The 19,164-nt window shown below is 42.5% G+C and overlaps 1 protein-coding gene across 1 annotated transcript in view; it reads right to left on the reverse strand.

Annotated features, from left to right (window-relative positions):
- DISC1 (DISC1 scaffold protein) overlaps window positions 1–19,164 on the reverse strand; it is a 551,192-nt gene that overhangs the window by 416,019 nt on the left and 116,009 nt on the right. Inside the window, 2 exon segments of the mRNA XM_023728155.1 lie at window positions 3,590–3,719; window positions 16,882–17,029. Coding sequence (XP_023583923.1) covers window positions 3,590–3,719; window positions 16,882–17,029 — 278 coding nt within the window.

A 19,164-nucleotide genomic window follows, 5' to 3' on the forward strand; every position in this document is an offset into this window, starting at 1 on the left:
AGCAGCTAACACTAGCCACAGACCAAAAGGAGACAGGCAAACAATCCTTTGTTAGTCTCTCTCTAAACCTAAGAATGTAGTGTGTAGAGAAAAACAAAAAATCATGATTTTTTATCTTACGTCCTCCGCATTACCGAGAGAACAAGTAGAAGCTATGGATAGTGTCATGCGGTCTAAGGTTCATAAAAATATTAAATAAATTTAATTTCCATTAATATAACAACTCAAAATCCAAGGGATCCAAAGAGTATCATACCATCCTGAGGTCAATAAATAAAAGAAGTAGCAGGTAATTGAGCACCCATTGTGTGCACAGCATCGGAGCTCACCACATGACTTTGGAATTAAAAATCAGGCCTTTTAAATCAGCATACTTACATGGTCCATGCTTTGGTTTCTGGCTGGTATAAACACAGCACTAATCCTGGATGTCTCCCCATCTCATAACTTCAAGGCACACATACCCTACAACTTCTCCCTGCTAAACCCATTTCTAACAGGATAGAGAAAGAAATTCTAAGCAGAAAATAATGCCTCAGTGTCTCCCATTGGTCCGAGATGACTGTATTATTGCCAGAGTCTCCCAACTAATCTCCAGTCTCCCTACTTCCACCTTCAATCTCTTATACTCTAAACACAGGAGTCCTTGGGTGGCACAAATGGTTAAGTGTTTGTGGTGCAATGAATTACTTAATGTGGTCCTTCTAGCCATAGTCTTTGTGACTCACACACAATGATTTAGTGGAACTATGCAAATAAGGTATATGGACCCTGTGATGATTGGGGTTAAGTGTCAACTTGGGTAGTCCATGATTTCCAGTATTGTATGGCTGTCCTCCATTTTTGTGATCTGATGTAATTATCCTCCATTTTTTGTACTGTAAATCCTAATATCTACATGTTAATGAGGCAGGGTTGGTATGGGGTGTATCTTGAATCACAGCCTTGTAGGAGGGTGTGACTCAAGTCCTACCTTTACTCAAGTTATGTCCTTGCCTGGGGTGTGGTCTGCATCCAAGGTATATATATGGGTGCCCTGACGGGGCTCTCTCCGCATCTGGATCCTGCATCCAGTTCATTACTCTCTGACTTCCAGTGCTTAGGGTCTTGAGCCAGAGGTCTGCTATCTGATCTACTGATTCTGGGATTCGCTGGCTTCTGCAGCCCCATAGGCTGGCGGCCTATTGTCTGACCTGATTAGCCAGCTTCCGCAGCCTTGTGAGCCAGCAGCCTATGGTCTGACCTGCCAGTTTGGGCTCGTTAGCCCCTGCAGCCACGTGAGTCAAGAGAAGCCTATGCCTGACCCACAGATTTGGGACTTCCCAGCCTCCACAACCATGTGAGCCATCTCCTTGATACAGTTCGTGAGTTCTGTAAGACGTTGCAGCAAATTACAGAACCCAAAGACAGGAAGGAGAGTACCGAGGGGAGGAAAAGTAGTTGATGTTAGAGATGATGGAGTGGTACAGCCGTTTGGAAACATTGGACATTTGGGACATCTTTAACCTCTGCCTCATAGGAACCAGCTTTGTGCCGATCCTTACAAAAGAAATTATTCATTTAGTACTAAACTACTAGCCAAAGTGTTGGTGGTTCTAACTCTCCCCCAGAGGTGCAGCAGAAGACACGCCTGGCGATCTGCTTCGGGAAGGTCACAACCTTGAAAACTCTGTGGGGCACAGTTCTGCTCTGCACACGTGGGGTTTCCATGAGTTGGAATAGACTCAACAACAACAGCAACAATTCTTAACATAGCTGTCAAAATGATTCTTTAAAATGTGGCCAGGTCATGTCACTTCACTGCTTAAAACATTGCAATGGCTCTCCATTTCAACCCAAGTCCTTACACAAGCCTACAAGGCCTTACAGGCCCCTTTCATCCCTGACCTCACCCCATACTCCTCTCCCCCTTACTTTTACTACTCCAGCCACACTGGGCTCTGGGCTGCCCTTGGAACATGCAAGGCACACTCCACCTAATGTAGCCTTCACACCAACTACTCCTTGCCTGGAACACTCCCATTGGAGACCCCGTTACCCTGATAGCCTGGTCTACTCAGTATAGCTTTTATCATTCTGTTGTTGTTAGCTGCCACTGAGTTGATTCCAACTCATGGCAATACCATGTTTGCAGTGTAGAATTGCTGCATAGGGTTTTTAAGGCTGTGATCTTTTAGAAGCAGATCACCAGGTCTGGCTTCCGAGACCTCTGAGGGGTTTCAAACCACCAGCCTTTCAGCTAGTAGTCTAGCGCTTAACCATTTTCACCACCCAGGGACTCCTTATCACCCTACAACATACTGTGTACATAATTCAGGTATTTATTACGTTTATCATTTATTGTCTATCTGCTCTGCTATCTCCCGACTCCAGTCCCACTAGAGCATAAGCTCCACAGGGATTCCAAGCATTCTAAACGGTGCTTGGCACATAGTAGGCATTCAATAAACATCTGTTGAATAAATGACTCTCCACCTTCCCCCAGAGTGTGACCATGAATGCTCCCTTTGGGCTAAAATTATTTTCTGTATGCTCTGACATTATTTGGAATTTTGCAGACCTTTAAATTGGCGAATATTGTTAAAAACCAAACACCAAATTTCACATTTTCAGCTATCCAAACTTTACAATGATGCTCACTGAATGTATAAGTGCTCAGTTTATTGGGGAGTGTTTTCAAATTATGATGACTTTTGCTTCCCTTTTGCTATTGCAGGGACCTGGATGGGCAGACTCAGATAACAATACTACTCTGCATTGGCAGATGTAGGCAGGTGTTCCAGTAACTTGGCCAGTTCCCATACTCCCATAATTCACCTAAGCTCACACAGCTATTTAGAGCCTACGACAGCATCTGAACTCAGGTATTGAAGATCTATGCTCTTTCCACAATGTCATGTTATCTCTAATTGGTGTTTCCTCATTGGTTCCCACTGTTTCCTCAAGGCATCCAGGCTGCAGTAGGCTGGGACCCAGTCTCAAGGTCCCCTACCTCTGGGGTGCCATGTCAGCTTCCAGAGTTCCTGATTGCCTTCTGGCTTTAACACAGTGTTGGACCTTAACTTCTAGCCCCTGGGTGACTCTTGGCCAACCTTCATCCTCTGCCCTGGGCCAACGTTGGGTTTCCATGTACTGCTGCTAGACGTTCTCAGACTTGCTTGCCTTGTCGAGTCTGGACATACCACTTTGCCTCCTCACATACTGCTGCTCACAGTCCACCATGACAGAAATTTCCCTAAAGAATTTTCACAGTACAGATTCCTTTCTGCCTTGCAAAAGAAACTTCTAAAGGTCAAAATGATAAGAGGTGACAAATTGGCCTGGCAGACAAGGGAAGCATATTCAAGAGGTAATGAGGACTATCAAAAACAGGCACCAAACCTGCTGAGCTTTCAACTTCTCATTTGTAATGAGATTCATACAACCACTCTAGCGATTCCCCAGCAATCCCTCCTTTTTATACCTTACAGGTTGACAGCTAAAGCTCTAATTGCTACACTCAAGAAAGCAAAGACCCACTTTGTTACATTTGGCTTAAATGGGTAAGAAAAATACTGCCCTAGTTCTTGAAGAGTCTTCATCTGCTTACCTGCAGCTGCTGCTTTTCTTGAAGAAGCCAGTCTCGCCTAGTGAGGGACACATGGAGTCTGTCCTGAGCAGTAGGTTCCAGAAGCTTTGGCTCTATTCTGAGCACAGGTTGGGTGTCTTCACTGTCGGCCCTAAAAATAAAACACCATAGAACTGAAATCCTCAGGTCTACAAGAATTTTAAGAGTAAGAAATTTCCCAAAATGGTCCCTGGCTGTTCTCATCCTCAGGAGGGTCATAGGGATGAGGTACCTAATGTAAGTTTCTGTTTTAATTTAAATGTGTTAAGGTTTTTTTCCTTTTCTCTAGCCTAATTTTCATTATAGTCCCTAGACACATATGGCTACTGAGCACTTGAAATTTGGTTAGTCCAAATTAAAATGTACTATGAAAATACACACCATCTTTTAAAGACTTAGTATTAAAAAGTATAAAATATCTCATTAATATTTTATGTTGATTACATATTGAAATGATAATATTTTGGATATATTGGGTTAAATTAAATATATTGTTAAAATTCATTTCAGCTCTTCCTTTTATTCTTTTAATGTGGCTCCTAGATAATTTGGGAGCAGTGGTGGTTCAGTGGTAGAACTGTCACCTTCCATGCAGGAGATTCAAGTTTGATTCCCAGCCAATGAACCTCATGCACAGCCACCACCTGTCTGTCAGTGGAAGCTTGTGTGTTGCTACGATGCTGAACAGGCTTCGGCGGAGCCTCCAGACTAAAACAGACTAGGAAGAAAGGCTTGGCAATCAAATTCCAAAAAATCAGCCAGTAAAAACCCTATGGATCACAATAGTCCGTTGTGCATGGTATCACCATGAGTCGCGGGTTGACTTGACAGCAGCCAACAATAACAAAAATACTGGATAATTTAAAATCATACATGTGGCTCGCATTATATTTCATTGGCCAACACTGCCTTGGACCATCCAATCAGAGCCAAGTTCCAAGACTAATCTTGGGTGTAAAGATTAAAAGGAGAGGTGTGACTGATTTGTACGTACTTGGGTCAGAGCTTCTCAAAAAGATTTGCTGAAAGACTGTTGTAAACCACTTAAAATCTGTTTGGCTCCTTCTCTTATTCTTGCAGGAGTTGACATATTTGATTAAAGCAATACTCATGAAAATGCAGACACAACTTGCTTATCAGTGAGCTGACTTTACGGTAGTCTTGCAGATATTTATCATCAAAGGATGATCAATTCATCCTTATAGTATGTGATTTCGAATGCAATTCAGTATGACAGAAAAACATTAAACCTAGTAAAACTAGGTCAAGAATTCAAGGAAGCTATGTCTAAGAAAACACCAAAAAACTGAAAAGGCAAGTAAGAAGTTGGAGGAAATATTACAACATATGTGTCAAACAAAGGGATAGTATTGCTAATTTAAAAAGAGTTCTAGCAAATCAGTAAGAAAAAGACAGGTGCACAATCAGAAATTCCAAAAAAAAAAAAAAGAATTACAAAGAGTTAAAGCATTTATCATCAAAAATAGTTTTAAACATAAATTAAAACAACCAAAAAATATTTAGTCACCTATCAAACTGGCAAAGGTTTTCTAATATCATAATCCTTTTGGTAAGTTTAGGGAATAAGAATTAGACTTAAAATTTAATGTAATGTCGGAGCCTATATTCCTGGTTCTATGAATTTATCATACGTAAATAATCACAGAGGTGCACAAAGATAAGCTACAAAAATAGCACATTTTCTTAGTAGCCAAAAACTGAGAACACCCTAACTGTGCCCCAAATGAGAAACTAGTTCAGTCAACTATCGTACAACCACACAGAGAAGAGCTATGCAGTCATGAAAAATTAGCTCGTAAAAGAAGATGTAATGGCATGAAAAATGTTCACTGTATATTGCTATTCTTTATAGCAGGCTTTTTTGGAAATAGGTGTAATATAAACCAACTATTGTAAAAATAATATGGATACAAAATAAAAGACAGGAAAAAGAGCCACCAAAACACTAATAGCTCTTATCTCTGGTTGGTAGAATTACTTCTTTCGGCCGATTTTTTATTTTCTAAATTTTCTACAGTGCACATGTATTATTCTTATAACTATAATAAAAGATGTTTTCTACCACATACCCTAAGTAGCTGCACTACTTAGTTAAATATTTTAACATAGCCAACCTGTCTTGTAACCCCTGTTTTAAATAAATCCCACTAATAAGTTAACCATCAAGGGAATCTTCCCCTGCGGAGGAGCAGGCATCTGTAGCTTCTGACAGAGGCATAAACTCAGTGTCCTAAAACTGCCAAATTAAACATTCCCCCTCTTCCCCTGGAATCTCTTTCCACACAGCTCAGACTCGTCAGCCACCTTCACATTTACGTCAGGGCTCATTACCAGGAGTATGATGTTCGTGTTTCTGTATTGGCACAGGTTCTCGTGACCTCCACAGTTCTTAAACGAGAATATGAGCAACTGATCCTAATGCATTGTGGCTTTGTTCATCTCCTTTCACTCCTACCCCATTTCATTCAATCAGAGAAAAGAAAAAACATTATTAATCTCCCCAGGATGTGCCCCAAACTGGTTTGGTCCTAGGGACCCAGCAGTAAATAAGACTTGGTTCCTACACAGAGCAGGAGAGACAAACACATCAACAGATACCTACAAAGACATGGGATAAATGCTCAATCCAAGGCTCAAACCAATTGCTGTAGAAGTTTGAAGGTGGGGGTGACTCTTCTACTTCCTAAATCTTAGCATGGCACTTACAAAATAAGTGAACCAGTCAAGCACTCCAATGAAGTAACCCTAATATTTTTAGAAACAATACTAGAAGATATGTCACCTCCATTTTTCTAAGTTAGAAAGCAGCAACTACAGAAAAATGAACCCAACTATTACCCTTGGGCCTAACACAGATTCAGATTCTCTAAATAATACTGAAAACCATTCACTTATTGTAACTTACCACCCAATTCAGAATTTGTTTTTTTAAGACATGTAGCTTTCTGTTTTGTATGCTTAAAGGCAAATAATAACAGTACTAGCAATAAAAGTTTTCAAACTGACAATAACGAACTACAAATTGAGAATTTACTACACACTGGACATTATCATTTTTATCACACTCACTTCTCATTACAGATCTAAGGTGAAAATATTATTACAGTTTTGCAGATGAGGAAACAGAGTTGCAGGGAGATTAAGTGACTGGCCTATGGCCTCACAGAGTGCAAGAAGCAAAGTTTAGGAATCACGGGCAGAGCAGACTGAATTCCAAGTTCAAGTCCTGTCCCAGACACCACACTACCATTAGGTTCTCAGGAAAATTGTAAACGTCTGTTTCCTCCTTGTTTGACCCACATCTGTTTATTTAGTCACCTCCCCCAATATTCAAAAGGGGCAGTAGAGAATGACAGAAAGAGCACAGCACATGGAGTTAGAAGACCACAACTTGAATCTTAGTCCTGCCTTCTTCTGTGTGTCGTTGGACTGTCACCTGACTTCTCTGAACTTCATTTTTAAAACAAGAATAATAATAATAATGACTAATCACTGCATATGCATGTGAAAGCTAGACAATGGAAAAGGAAGACCGAAGAACTGATGGATTCAAATTGTGGTGTCAGTGAAGCATAGTGACTATATCAGACTGGCAGAAGAACGAACAAATCAGTCTTTGAAGAAATACAACCAGAATGCTCCTTAGGAGTGAGGATGGCAAAACTTCGGCTTACATCATCAGGAAAGACCAATCACTACGAAAGGACATCTTGTTTAGTAGAGTGGAGGGTCAGTGAAAATGAGGGAAATCCTCAAGGAGATGGATTGACACAATAGCTGCAACAATGGGCTTAAACACACTCAGGATCATGAGGGTTGTGCAGGACTGGGCAGCATTTCATTCATAAGGTCGCCAGGGGTCAGAGCCAACTGAGTGGCAACTAATAACAACAACAAATAGCCGCAGAGGCTGTCCCTAAGGTATGGCAGGTAGGGCATGCGCTCTGAGGAAGGGTGCCAATGAACAGTTTCTGTTGGCCACTGCAGTTTCTATCAGCAGGTTCGAGAGATCGTTCAGCAATTTAAAACTAATCACCACAGGCTTGTTTTCTGTAGACAGGCCCCTGCAAAATAGGGTCGACTATGGAAATCAAATTTATTCAACAAATGATCACTGAGCACGACTGTGTGGGCCCCACCCGAGCAGGGACTGATTACTCAATAAGCAAGCTACTCACAGGCTTACCCGTGCTTATTTACTAATCTGTGGTGAACAATTTCACATGGATTTCACCACATACTTGGTGAAATCCATGTGAAATTGTTCACCACAGATTAGTAAATAAACACAAGTAAACCCGTGCATACTTTGCTTACTGGTTAACTTGCCCCTGCACTTGTACTGGAGTACAGCAAGGAGGAGACAGAGCAACCCGCCTGCCTCAGAAGCTGTTGGTTTAACTTCCATCACGTCTCCACGTTTGCATCGGGAAAGTGAGCACTGCCCTCATGACCCATGTGCGTGCTGTCCTATACAGAGGAAGGAGATTAACGATGAAAGGCTTCTGAGGACCTTTAAATGCACCAGAAGTCTCTGTTATTAAATCATCGCCAGCATGCTGCCCCAGGGCTATATTTCCTGCAGGACTGTGAGCCTCTGGAGGGCAGAAGCTGAGTCCACCTCATGTGGGCATTCCAGGTGCCCAGCACAGAGAGGGGCTCATTAAACATTTGCTGAATGAAGTAATGAGTCCATGGCCCAGAAGATCCAGAAGTCATTTATATTCTCTCTCCTATTGCATGCATTACATCATTTCTTTGCATTAATTTATTTCCCAATTTGCTCTGCTTATGCTAATATTAAGAGTTTCCTAAATTTCCTAAATAAATACCATCTGGGTCAGGATGGGCGTTATTGAAGGAAATTAACACTGAATTGAAAATTAGCTGCAGAGGAGCTACAGGTGGATAACTGGGAATTCTCTATATTTATCGTTAATCACATTCATTACTTAATCCATAAGAAAAGCCCCTGTGGTTCACCAAAACTCCTCGCTCTGCCTCTCATGCACTCACTCCGGGTGTAGAAAGGGGGCCACAGCCCAGCGCAGGAGGCACTACAGGACACACTGGAGCTCAGTAATGAAGCAAGGGACCGCTTTCCCCTCCAAGCTTTAGTCCTCTGAGTCATACTCCCTTTTCCTTCTCACAATGCTGTTCCCTTTATAGTTAATAATGTGTAATCCCTGATGTCAGTGCAAATTAGCATGGCTGCTATAAACTAATCAGTATGTAAAATGAGCAAGTCCCTCAGGGGAAGAATTAAAAACACAAGGATTAGACTGTTAGACCAGCACTCAAGCACCACGGGGACTGTGGTGTGTCTGAGTGTGTCTGAGATCCCACACTCCCAGACCAAGGCTTGCTACAGGCCAGTCAAGCAAACCCCCAACTGGGCCTGCCTGGCACTGGAAAAATCTGGCCTTTCCATTTTTGTCTTTTTCCATAAAAAAAACTGAAAGATAAAATCCATTCGTCAAATAAGATCCTACACCACTGAAAAAATTTCAGCTCCAAATTGCACAGGGGACGAATTCCGAGTGAATATTTCAGTTATTTTTTGAAAAGAATTAAACAGTCATCTGGATATTAGTGGTTTCTGAGCTGGATTATTAACAAGTGAGTGCCTTGAGATGAATCCACGTGGGTGCTGCCTCCCCTACAGCAAGCCATCCGTGGCAGCTGGTGTGGTTTATACAAAGTTTTGTGTACAGCACAGAGGGTCGCTTTCTCAGTCAGCAATGTCAGTCTTGTGCCAAAAAAACTGCTGTTTTGTGCCACTGCTGGAGTCAGAGAATTTTAATTGTAGAAGAGACCAAAAATAATGGAGTCCAACGCTCTCACTGTCACAGTTAGGAAAATGAGGTCCGCAGGGGAGATACCTCTGTTCAGACGACAATCTGGAACAAGAGTTGAGCATGGCTTTTCTGAATAGCTTTGCCCATCATTACTCCCTGTTGATAACTATCCAATCAAATTTATGTCATATGGCTTATGTATTTCCATCTCTCCCTCTTTGGGGAGACAGTGATAAAGAAGTGGTTTGGAGCAGTCCTCTAACCACTGAAGTCTGTTTTAAATCTTTGTAATTCTTCTTCCATATACGATATGGGTCTAAAAAGTAAGGGGAATTGAGCAGAAGTCATGTTCCTCAGGAAAATGATTATCATCATTTTATACAGTTCTTTTCCCCCTGCAAGAGGGACACATGAATATTTACTTGTTTTATAATAGATATGCCCTGTGCCACTTGGCCTCAGGACAGAATTTGAAAGAAGAGGATGGCATGGGAGAACTTTATTTGGAAGCTTTTATTTATAATCCACTTATTCTTAAACAAGTAAAGGTGCCCTCTTTGGGTCACTTCAGCTTAGTTTCCTCCTCCTTTCCCTTCTCCCTTGCGCTTCTCTGGGCTAGGCAACGGCAAAGGAGGACCGAGCAACCAGGGTTTGCAGGAGGGCGGGAAGTGGCCCATACTGTACTAGTTCCCCCTTTTGGCTCCCCACCTCTGATTAAGCGCTCAGAAATATACCTGGTACATTGACAGTAATGATAATCTTATGTCATACCACAGACATCTAGTTTTATGGCTCTGATAAAATGTGTCTGTAAAAGTTATATTCTGGTCTTGTACTGTCTATCTTCACTCCAATCTGTGAACTCGGAGCTGACTGTCACTGAATTCTGTGCTGTCTGTGCTTGTCCCTACATGACAATTAAATAGAAAGAAAGAATCACATGTTTCAAAGGGAACAGAGGAAGAACCGAGCAGAGGAAAATGACTCAGTCCAGCAACACCATGATGCTGTGCAGCATTTATCCCTCCTGTTTCCGTCTGAAAGGAGGCATGTGAGCAGGGAATATTTGGACAGGCCAAGCAGAGCTCTGCCTCGACAAGCCCTGTTGGAAAACCACTGCAGGTCTTCATTGTTAAACTTAGTTGTATTTTGTTTACTTGTGTTTTAAGTTATCCACTGGGTCTTTGATAAAGGACATTCTGTGCACACACACTCACGCACATAGCATGCACATACACACGCACACACATACACAATTTAGGTTACAGTTGTGACCAGTTTTAATGTAGACCTTGGTGATGATCCAAAGGGAAAACGCATAGCATGTATAGTCAGAGAAATGCAAAGTATTAATCAGAAAATTATCAGTCAGTCAAATGTGTCGTAGTAGGCCGTACTCCTCTCCTAGGAAAAAGGAAAACTAACAGCTTTTGACTGCGGGAAAGAGCTGGCAGGAATAGCTGCCTCTCTGTTCTCTCTGATTGCTGCTGTGAGGGATATTGGGGTGAAGTTTTCCTGTCGCTCAGAATTAGAAATCAAAGCTGATGCAAACAAGGGCTAAGTATGTTCCATTTTAAAGATCTAACCACTGTAGGCGCCCTACTCAACAAGCTGCATAAGCAGCGCTGCCACAAACACATTCTCAACACCCACCTGCCCACTGGCCTTGTAGGAAACGGAGTATTCACAGAGATGGTTTTTCTTCCCTCCCTTTGAAGGCAACGACTGAGTCAACTTCCCTACTCAAACCAAGCAGGAAAAAATCCAACAGAATCACCTCTAAAGGCTGGGGTGCCCCGCAAGCAGGAAGACTGACATCTGACCCTCCCACACAGACAGCTGTCTGAGTTTGTGCTCTCCTAAGAGCAGACTCTGAGACAAGAGACTGAGTGCAGGTTGTATTTTGGAGAAGTGATTTCCAGGAAACTGGAGGGAGAGTGTGGGAACGAGGAAAAGCCAATAAAAGTGCATTATTGAGCAACCATATGGGCAACTGGGGCTCAACCTCCCTAGGAACCTTCTGGAAAAAAAATGTACAGAGCATGCTTCAGAACTGTCATCCCCCAGAGACTGGGTAAGCTGAGGCATTTATCTACCAACTCCCTCCCCTACTGGTTGAGGTTTGTCCTCAGGGGCATTATCCATCCCCACTCCTTCCTCACCCAGCTTCAGAGAAAGCCTTGTGCAGATGAACTGAGATACTGGTTGGCTGCCTGAGGTGGAAAGCCACCAGTAAGCACAAGACTTTCCACAGGTGTAGCTGAAATCAGAGGGAGGCCACAGGATTGTGACCCAGAGCACCAATCTTGTCTATCACAATATGTGCTTAGGGAATTTACTTTCTGATATGTCACTGTATCCCCTGAGCAAGGGAAAAGGAAGTGGAGAGACAAGGCACTTGGTCAGGGAGTTTTACCCATTGCTGTCGAGTTGATTCTGACTTACAGCGATCCTATAGGACAGAGCAGAACTGCCTCCATAGGGTTTCCTATGTAATCTTTATGAAAGCAGACTACCACATCTTTCCCTCACAGAGTGGCTGACGGGTTCAAACCAGTGACCCTTCGGTTAGCAGCCAAGCACTACCACTGCTCCACCAGGGCTCCTTTAGTCGGAGGGAGAGGTCTGTAATGGGGCAGACTGAATGCCCACCCTTTGGCGTGCCAAGTTTATGTGTGTTTCTCATGGATCATGTGGGCATAACAAACGTTATCTGGGCTGGATCCATCTTGCTGGTACTCCCGCAACAAGTGCAACCATTGGGCAAGGAGACCTCCACAGAAAGAAGCTATGATCACATGGAAAGTGGTGGTTGCTAAGGTGGAACAGACGAAGTTGAGGTCACATCCAGGCAATGAGGAAGCCCTTGATGCCCTCTGGAGAGCTCACACATGTCCTCCACAGGAGTAAGCATGCAGACATTGGAGACAGAGGTTGCAGATGCCTTTGTTGGCCAGGGAAGCAGCGATGGCCAACAAGGAGAGGTTACAACACCTGGCTGAGCTGAGAGATGCTGACTTTGTTACTCCCCTCCCCACCACCTTGAAAGAGGGAGGGACAGGATCAAAAGACTGGACAACATCCCCACAACCCAGACCAAGTTCCTTAGGTCACAAGTGTAGCTGGGGATGGGGGAAGCTTTGAATGGGATATATAATTTGAGTTTCAAACTGGACAGGACTGCGTGAAAATCAATAACTGAAAATGACCAGAAATTTGTGTAATCTGTCCAAGATATCATAAAGAAATGGGAAAGGTGGATTCAACAGAGCAAAATGGAGACTGGAGAAAAAATAGCACCATTTTATGTTTATATCCCCATTGAGTGGAGAGACCTCAATGAACCAGTTACATTACTGAGCAATGTGAAAAAAGAGAGGCATTGAGTGGCCAAATACTTTGAGTACTGGTATCCACTATCAGCTAAACTCTTTAGGCTGCTAGTAGGACCTGAACAAATGGAAGAGTGCTATTCAAGAGTGGTTGATTCAGGGTGGTTCTCTACATGAGCTCAGAGAATTAAACAGTGCTTTTTACAAGGCTGAATTAACAACAGTGATTTCTAAGAACAAAGTGACAGTAAAAAAAAAGTACCTGACTGTACCTTGGTGTTTACATTTTCTTCAATCTTATCCTAAACCAAATTTTCTTAACCTGGGATCCAAAGGCCCCTAAAGAGTGAATGGATAAGCCTCGGGGAATCTGTGAGTCTCCTGAAATTGCGTGCAATAATTGGCATGTATGTACATATGTGGTTTTGTGATGGATTCTCAAAGAAAATACTTGATCTCAAAAAGGTTAAGAGGTACTTATTTGTGTTATTAATTGGTACTGAAAAATTTCTGTGTTAATACACCTATTTTATTTCTACAGGAAATGTACACTTCATTCCAGAAGCAGAGGGAGCCCCTTGCTGGTGAGAAACATTTCTGTTCTGGCTCTGGGCACCACTGTCCCCCTGGTGGCTGCTGTGAGAACTGCAGTAACAGCCTCAGAGAAACAGCTCATTGGGGAGGCCTGCAGTCCAGATCAGAGCCCTGGTGGCACAATGGTTAAGAGTTCAGGCTGCTATCCAAAAGGTTGGCAGTTTGAATCCACCAGCTGGTCCTTGGAAACCCTACGGGGCAGTTGTACTCTGTCCTATAGGGTCACTATGGAAGTCGGAATCGACTCGATGGCAACGGGCTTGGTGTGGTTTGGGAAGTCTAGATCAACTCCACTGACGACAAATATCACAGGCTAAAATGGGCGGTTGGAACAGAGGCACGGTAATTCATGGGGTTACAGTAATTCAAGGGGAAGCAGCGTGACTGATGGGCAAGGCATTGCAAGGACGGTGCCTTAGCTAAGTCTTGAGGAATAAAGACGAGTTTGGTAACACCAGTGGAGCAGGACTTTTGAGGCCTGGGCAAGATCATCTAAAATTAGAAACATTCAGATCATCTAGGCAACTTCTAATACTTCTGAATGTCGAACAGAACGTGCCGGTGATGGCTAAATTCTGGGCAGCTGGGAAGGGCTGGATCATGAAGGCTCTGAACATCATGCTAAGCAGCATGGACTTTATCCTGAAAACAACGGGGAGCCACTGAGCAGGACATGATCCTTCCATCCTGTCACACTGTGGAACATGAGTGAGAGGGCATAATAGTGGCATCAGAAATACCAATAAGGAGACCATTGCAATGATGCGGATTATAATTTTTAAAGACCAGAACTAAGGCTTTGACTTACAGGTGAGAAGTGAGTGGGAATGAGAGAGAGGTAGACAGTAGAATCTACAGGACTTGATGACCAAAGAACGTGGGGAGTAAGTAAAAGGGAAAAGCCAAAGATGTCTCTGATTCTTGCTTGGGTAATCAGGTGGTATAATTCACTGAGATTGGGAATATAGGAGAAGGGGCTGCCTGGGGAGAAAGGCAGCAAATTTAGCTTTGGACATACGAGCGCCTATGGATTAGGTAAGGGAGATGTTCAAGAGAACGCTGATTGTGGGTTGGAACTCTGGAGAGAGATCAGGGCCAATGATGTAAATTTGGGGAAAATTAGCACAGAAATGGTACCTAAGTAAAGGAGTGTTAGAGATCACCCAGAAAGAGTACATACAGTGAGAAGAGAGTGGAGTCTAGAACAGAAGACAGAGGAACATCAATATTAAGAAGACAGGAAGAGGAACAGGAGCTCATAGGACTGAGAAGAATGGTCAGAATGTCAAGAAGACCAGGAAAAAGTGGAATCACGAAAGCCAAGGAGAGAGGATTTTAAGAATAAATTTGGTCAAAAGTTCTAGACACTGCAGTGAAATAGAGTAGAAGAATTGAAAACTGTCTTTTAAATTTAACAAATAGAAAATTATTGTTGACTTTGGTAGAGATTTGGGGAGTGAGATAGAAATCATATCATATTGGTCTCAGAAAGTGAATAGGAAATAAAAACATAGTGTACAGATAACTCCCATGAGGAAAAGGAGAAAGAATAATAGCTAATAAGCAAGCCAGTAGTTTATATTGGCTTCATAAGTGTTTAATAAAGAGCTATATTTTTATGGGGAACATATCAGGCTGAACCAAATGGAAGTGCTATTTTTATAGGTCACAAACAGTCAAATATAAGAAATTTCATATGGTTTAACTTAATATAATTGAGTGAGAATGCCTTTATTTCGGTTAATCATGTTCTAGGAGAAATTCAGCCAAGATCATAACAAAAGCACTGCTTTCCATACAAATCACATGTACGGGTAAATAGACATTAACAGAAAGCCTCTGCAAGCTCAGACTTAGACAGGTAACAGGTGTGCTAGTTCACAGCATGCTAGTTCAGACCATGGGCTCCGGAGCTTTACAGCCTGGGTTTAGATCCTGGCTTCACTTAGTGTGGTTTGGGGAAGTCACTTACCCTCTCTTGGGCCTTAATGTCTCATCTTTAAATATAGATATCAATATAAATATATACAGATAGATGGTATCAATATTGATACAGATATATGGATACAGGTATAAAACCCATTGCCGTTGAGTCAATTCCAACTCATAGCAACCCTACAGGACAGAGTAGAACCTTCCCATAGGGTTTCCAAGGAGCGCCTGGTGGATTCGAACTGCTGACCTTTTGGTTATAGATATAGCTATAGATTATATAGCTGTGGATATCAATATCTATATTGATATAGATGTCGAAATGTAAAATACTACTACCCCCTGGAATTATCATAAAGATTAAATGAGTTACTTCTTTAAGCACTTAAAACTATTATGCAAGTGTCTGTTAAATAAATAAAAACACAATAATTGATAGATGCTAAAAATGATCCAAGACTGGTGTGGAGGACAAGAAATAATCCCAAAGACAAAAAAGAAGAATTAAGTCAAGTTGGGAAGGACCTCATGTGAGAAAGGAAGAGGAGTTGAGGTGACATCTCAGTGTCAGATGAGAAGAGAAATGGGGAGGTGGAAATCACACGATATTTAAGAGGCCCATGTGAACATCCTTTTAACAAACATTTATCAGGAGGCACCCACTAGTTGCCAGGCACTCTACCAGCGACACTGAAAAGCAAGCACCTAATAAAACAATTGACTTCGTTGCTCAGGCTGTAGGGGGGCACCAAGATAAACTGATGGTATAATGATGTGTACACTTAATAGGAACAGGTCAGAAAATGCTGTGATTGTCAGGGCCGACTGGAAGTCAGAAATGCAATGTAACTGCTGTAGCCATGTTTATATCTGAGTAGACCTGAACTGGGAGTAGGCTAATAGCATTCCTAAAAAAATCTCTTCCCTCACTCACAAGCCTTCAGCAGGAGAATGGTAACAAGCAGGTGGATTAGAGCAGCAGTACTCAGCTTCAGCTGCCCATGAGAATCCCCTGGGTGGAGCCTGGGCAGCCATGGTTTTAAAAGCTCACCAGGTGATTCAAATGTGCAGCCAAGATCAGAAGCCACTGGACTAGAGATAAACTATTCCTCTCTCTATGGGAGTGATCCCAGGACACCCTGGAGCAGCAAAAACAATGAAAGTTGCTCAGGAGCAGAAGGTAGAGTAGTAGGAGGACATATTTTCATCCCTCCGTCAAGAAGGGGCCGTCTGTGGATCTTACAGGCTGAAAACACAATTACAGGAGACCAGGCTGCCCTTGACAAGAGAAAATCCACACCCACCTTCTCTCCAGAGCAAGCTTAATCCCCGGACTATGGCCATGGCCTGTAGAGGGTCTCTCCTGGACACTGCTGAGTGTCAATTAGCAGAAAGGGCCTCTTGAGGGAGCATGACCCACACCAGGTTCCTCAACTCTTGAAGGAACCCCTGCCTGCCCAAGCAACAAAGCGACCCTTTTCCAGGAAAAAGCAGCTAAGGGCCTCTTCAGCTAAGTCCCTCTCAGCTTTTTGCAAAAAGGGAGCTGGTGAGAGAGGAAGAAGCAAGAGTGTAAAGCGGTGGTCACCTCAGTACTTACTTGTGAGTGGCCCAGAGCAAGGCAGCCTGAACCTGCGTTCCCAATTGGTTCAGGACGCTGCTGAGCTCTGGCTGCCGGGAAGGAAGCTGAAACTGCAGGGTGCTTTTCTCCTTCTCCAGGTCTTCTAATCTTTGTTTCAACTTCTCAGCTAGAAATCCAAGAGGATGTGAGAGGGGAAAAAAGAACCATGAAACTCAAAATAGATAATCCAGTGTCTCTTAGCTCTACTTCTCATCCACCTTTACCTTCATGGCATAATACAAAGGTAACTGGTTTCTAGGCCAGCACTTTCATCTCTCAATTGGTGCTTTGAAGAATCTTCTGTCTTTGTACCAACAGTACAGCCCTCCTACCTTTCATTGTCTCTTAGAGGTTATAGTTTATGACCATCACACAGAGGAATACTCAATTTCTTTAAAAACCATGGTGATCATTTGGGAGAAAATTTGCTAATTTTGACGGATGATATATAATCAGTTGGAAAAAAAAATCAGCACCCAAGTGTTCATTCGAAGAATATTTCATCACTACAACATGGATGAACACTGAGAACATTATATCAAGTGAAATAAGTCAGACACAAAAGGAAAAATATTGGATGATCTCCCTTATATAAAATATCTAGAATAGGTAAATGCATAGAGACAGAAAGTAAATTAGTGATTTCTAGGGGCTGGAGCTTGGCTGCTAACCAAAAGGTCAGTAATTTGAATTCACCAGCAGCTCCTTGGAAACCCTATGGTGCAGGTTCTACTCTGTCCTATAGAGTCGGTGTAAGTCAGAATCAACTCAGCGGCAATGGGTAGTGATGGTAGGGGCTGGAGAGAGGGGAGAATGGGGAGTTATTGCTTAATGGGTACTAAGCTTTCTGTTTGGGGTGATAAAAGATTTAGAAATAGATAGTGGTGATGGCTGCACAACAGACAGAGTGTAACTGACATCACTAAATTGTACACTTAAAATGGTTAAAATGGCAAATTTTGTGTTACATTTATTTTACCACAATAAAATCAAAAAACAAACAAAAAAGAATATTTCCTCAAAGACTGTACATCAAGATGAAGCAGTCACAGTTATGAAAGTCATAGAAGCAACGTTCGAATTCTATCATGCTACAGATGAGTAGACATCCACTTCTGCAGTAAAGTAGGAAGACTCAGGTCTCCTAGGACAGGGTATAAATATAGAATCACTATAAAACAATTTTTCTTTACAGAATTAACTGCAGAAATTGAAATCCCCTCAGATAAGCACGCATCAAGACACTGTCATAATCAAATACTTAAAGAATAGCAAAGTTTCCCAGAAAGCTATTTTTACAGAAATGCAACAACTAGTTTTAAAGATCCCATCCAGAGAGCTTCCCTCCTGGTGGTCCTGGCTGGGCTGGTGTGCTCCTAATGTGTGTGGGAGACTGTGATCCCATCCACCCCAGCGGTAGGTGGTCCTGAGGCAGCCTAAGGTCCTGAGGGCCTACTGCTTGCAAATACATCCTTTTCTTCATGTGCCATGACAACAAAACCTTTTGGTGACCCTAGCCTAGATCGCAAAACTCCTTTACATTCCTGTGGCCCTACAGGCCATTTTCCAAACAGGCCATTTCTATAAGACTCAATTTTAAATTAAAACACTGTTTTCACAAGCTTATTATTTTGAACAAAATGCTTTGAACAAACCTTTTTATAATATACCATCAGAGAAAACCCACACCAAACCTGCTGCCATCGAGTCCATTCCGACTCATGGTGACCCTATAGGACAGGGTAGAACTGCCCCATAGGGTTTCCAAGGAGCATCTGGTGGATTCGAACTCTCAACCTTTTGGTTAGCAGCCATAGCTCTTAACCACTACGCCACCAGGGTTTCCAAAAGTTAACACTATTTATCGATGTGATAAATCTAAAGTGGCCTCAGCCCTGGTACTGACCCACTCCCAAGGAGCAAACATGGGCAGATGAAAGGCAGGGCCCACGTTTCTGAGGCAGCAAACCTGTATGTCTGGAGATGTCAAGTGGAAGATTTTCCCATAAATTTTCCATATGTATTGGAAACCAATGGCCAGAAATTTATTAGGAGAATTTACCTAGAATTCAACCTAACTATACAGAAAATGTCATCTACTTAACTGTTCAATATCAACCCACAATAACTGCCAAGGCTCTCAATTATGCTACCTTCTTCAGAAGTTATAGCTAGGATTAACTGAGACACCACACTTAAAATACACAGTGGATTCTGGTCCGACAAATCTCCTATGATAACGCTAAAATGTATCTGTTCCTT

This window comes from Trichechus manatus, unplaced genomic scaffold (genome assembly GCF_000243295.1).
Source record: "Trichechus manatus latirostris isolate Lorelei unplaced genomic scaffold, TriManLat1.0 scaffold00021, whole genome shotgun sequence".
In the NCBI taxonomy this organism is placed as follows: domain Eukaryota; kingdom Metazoa; phylum Chordata; class Mammalia; order Sirenia; family Trichechidae; genus Trichechus; species Trichechus manatus.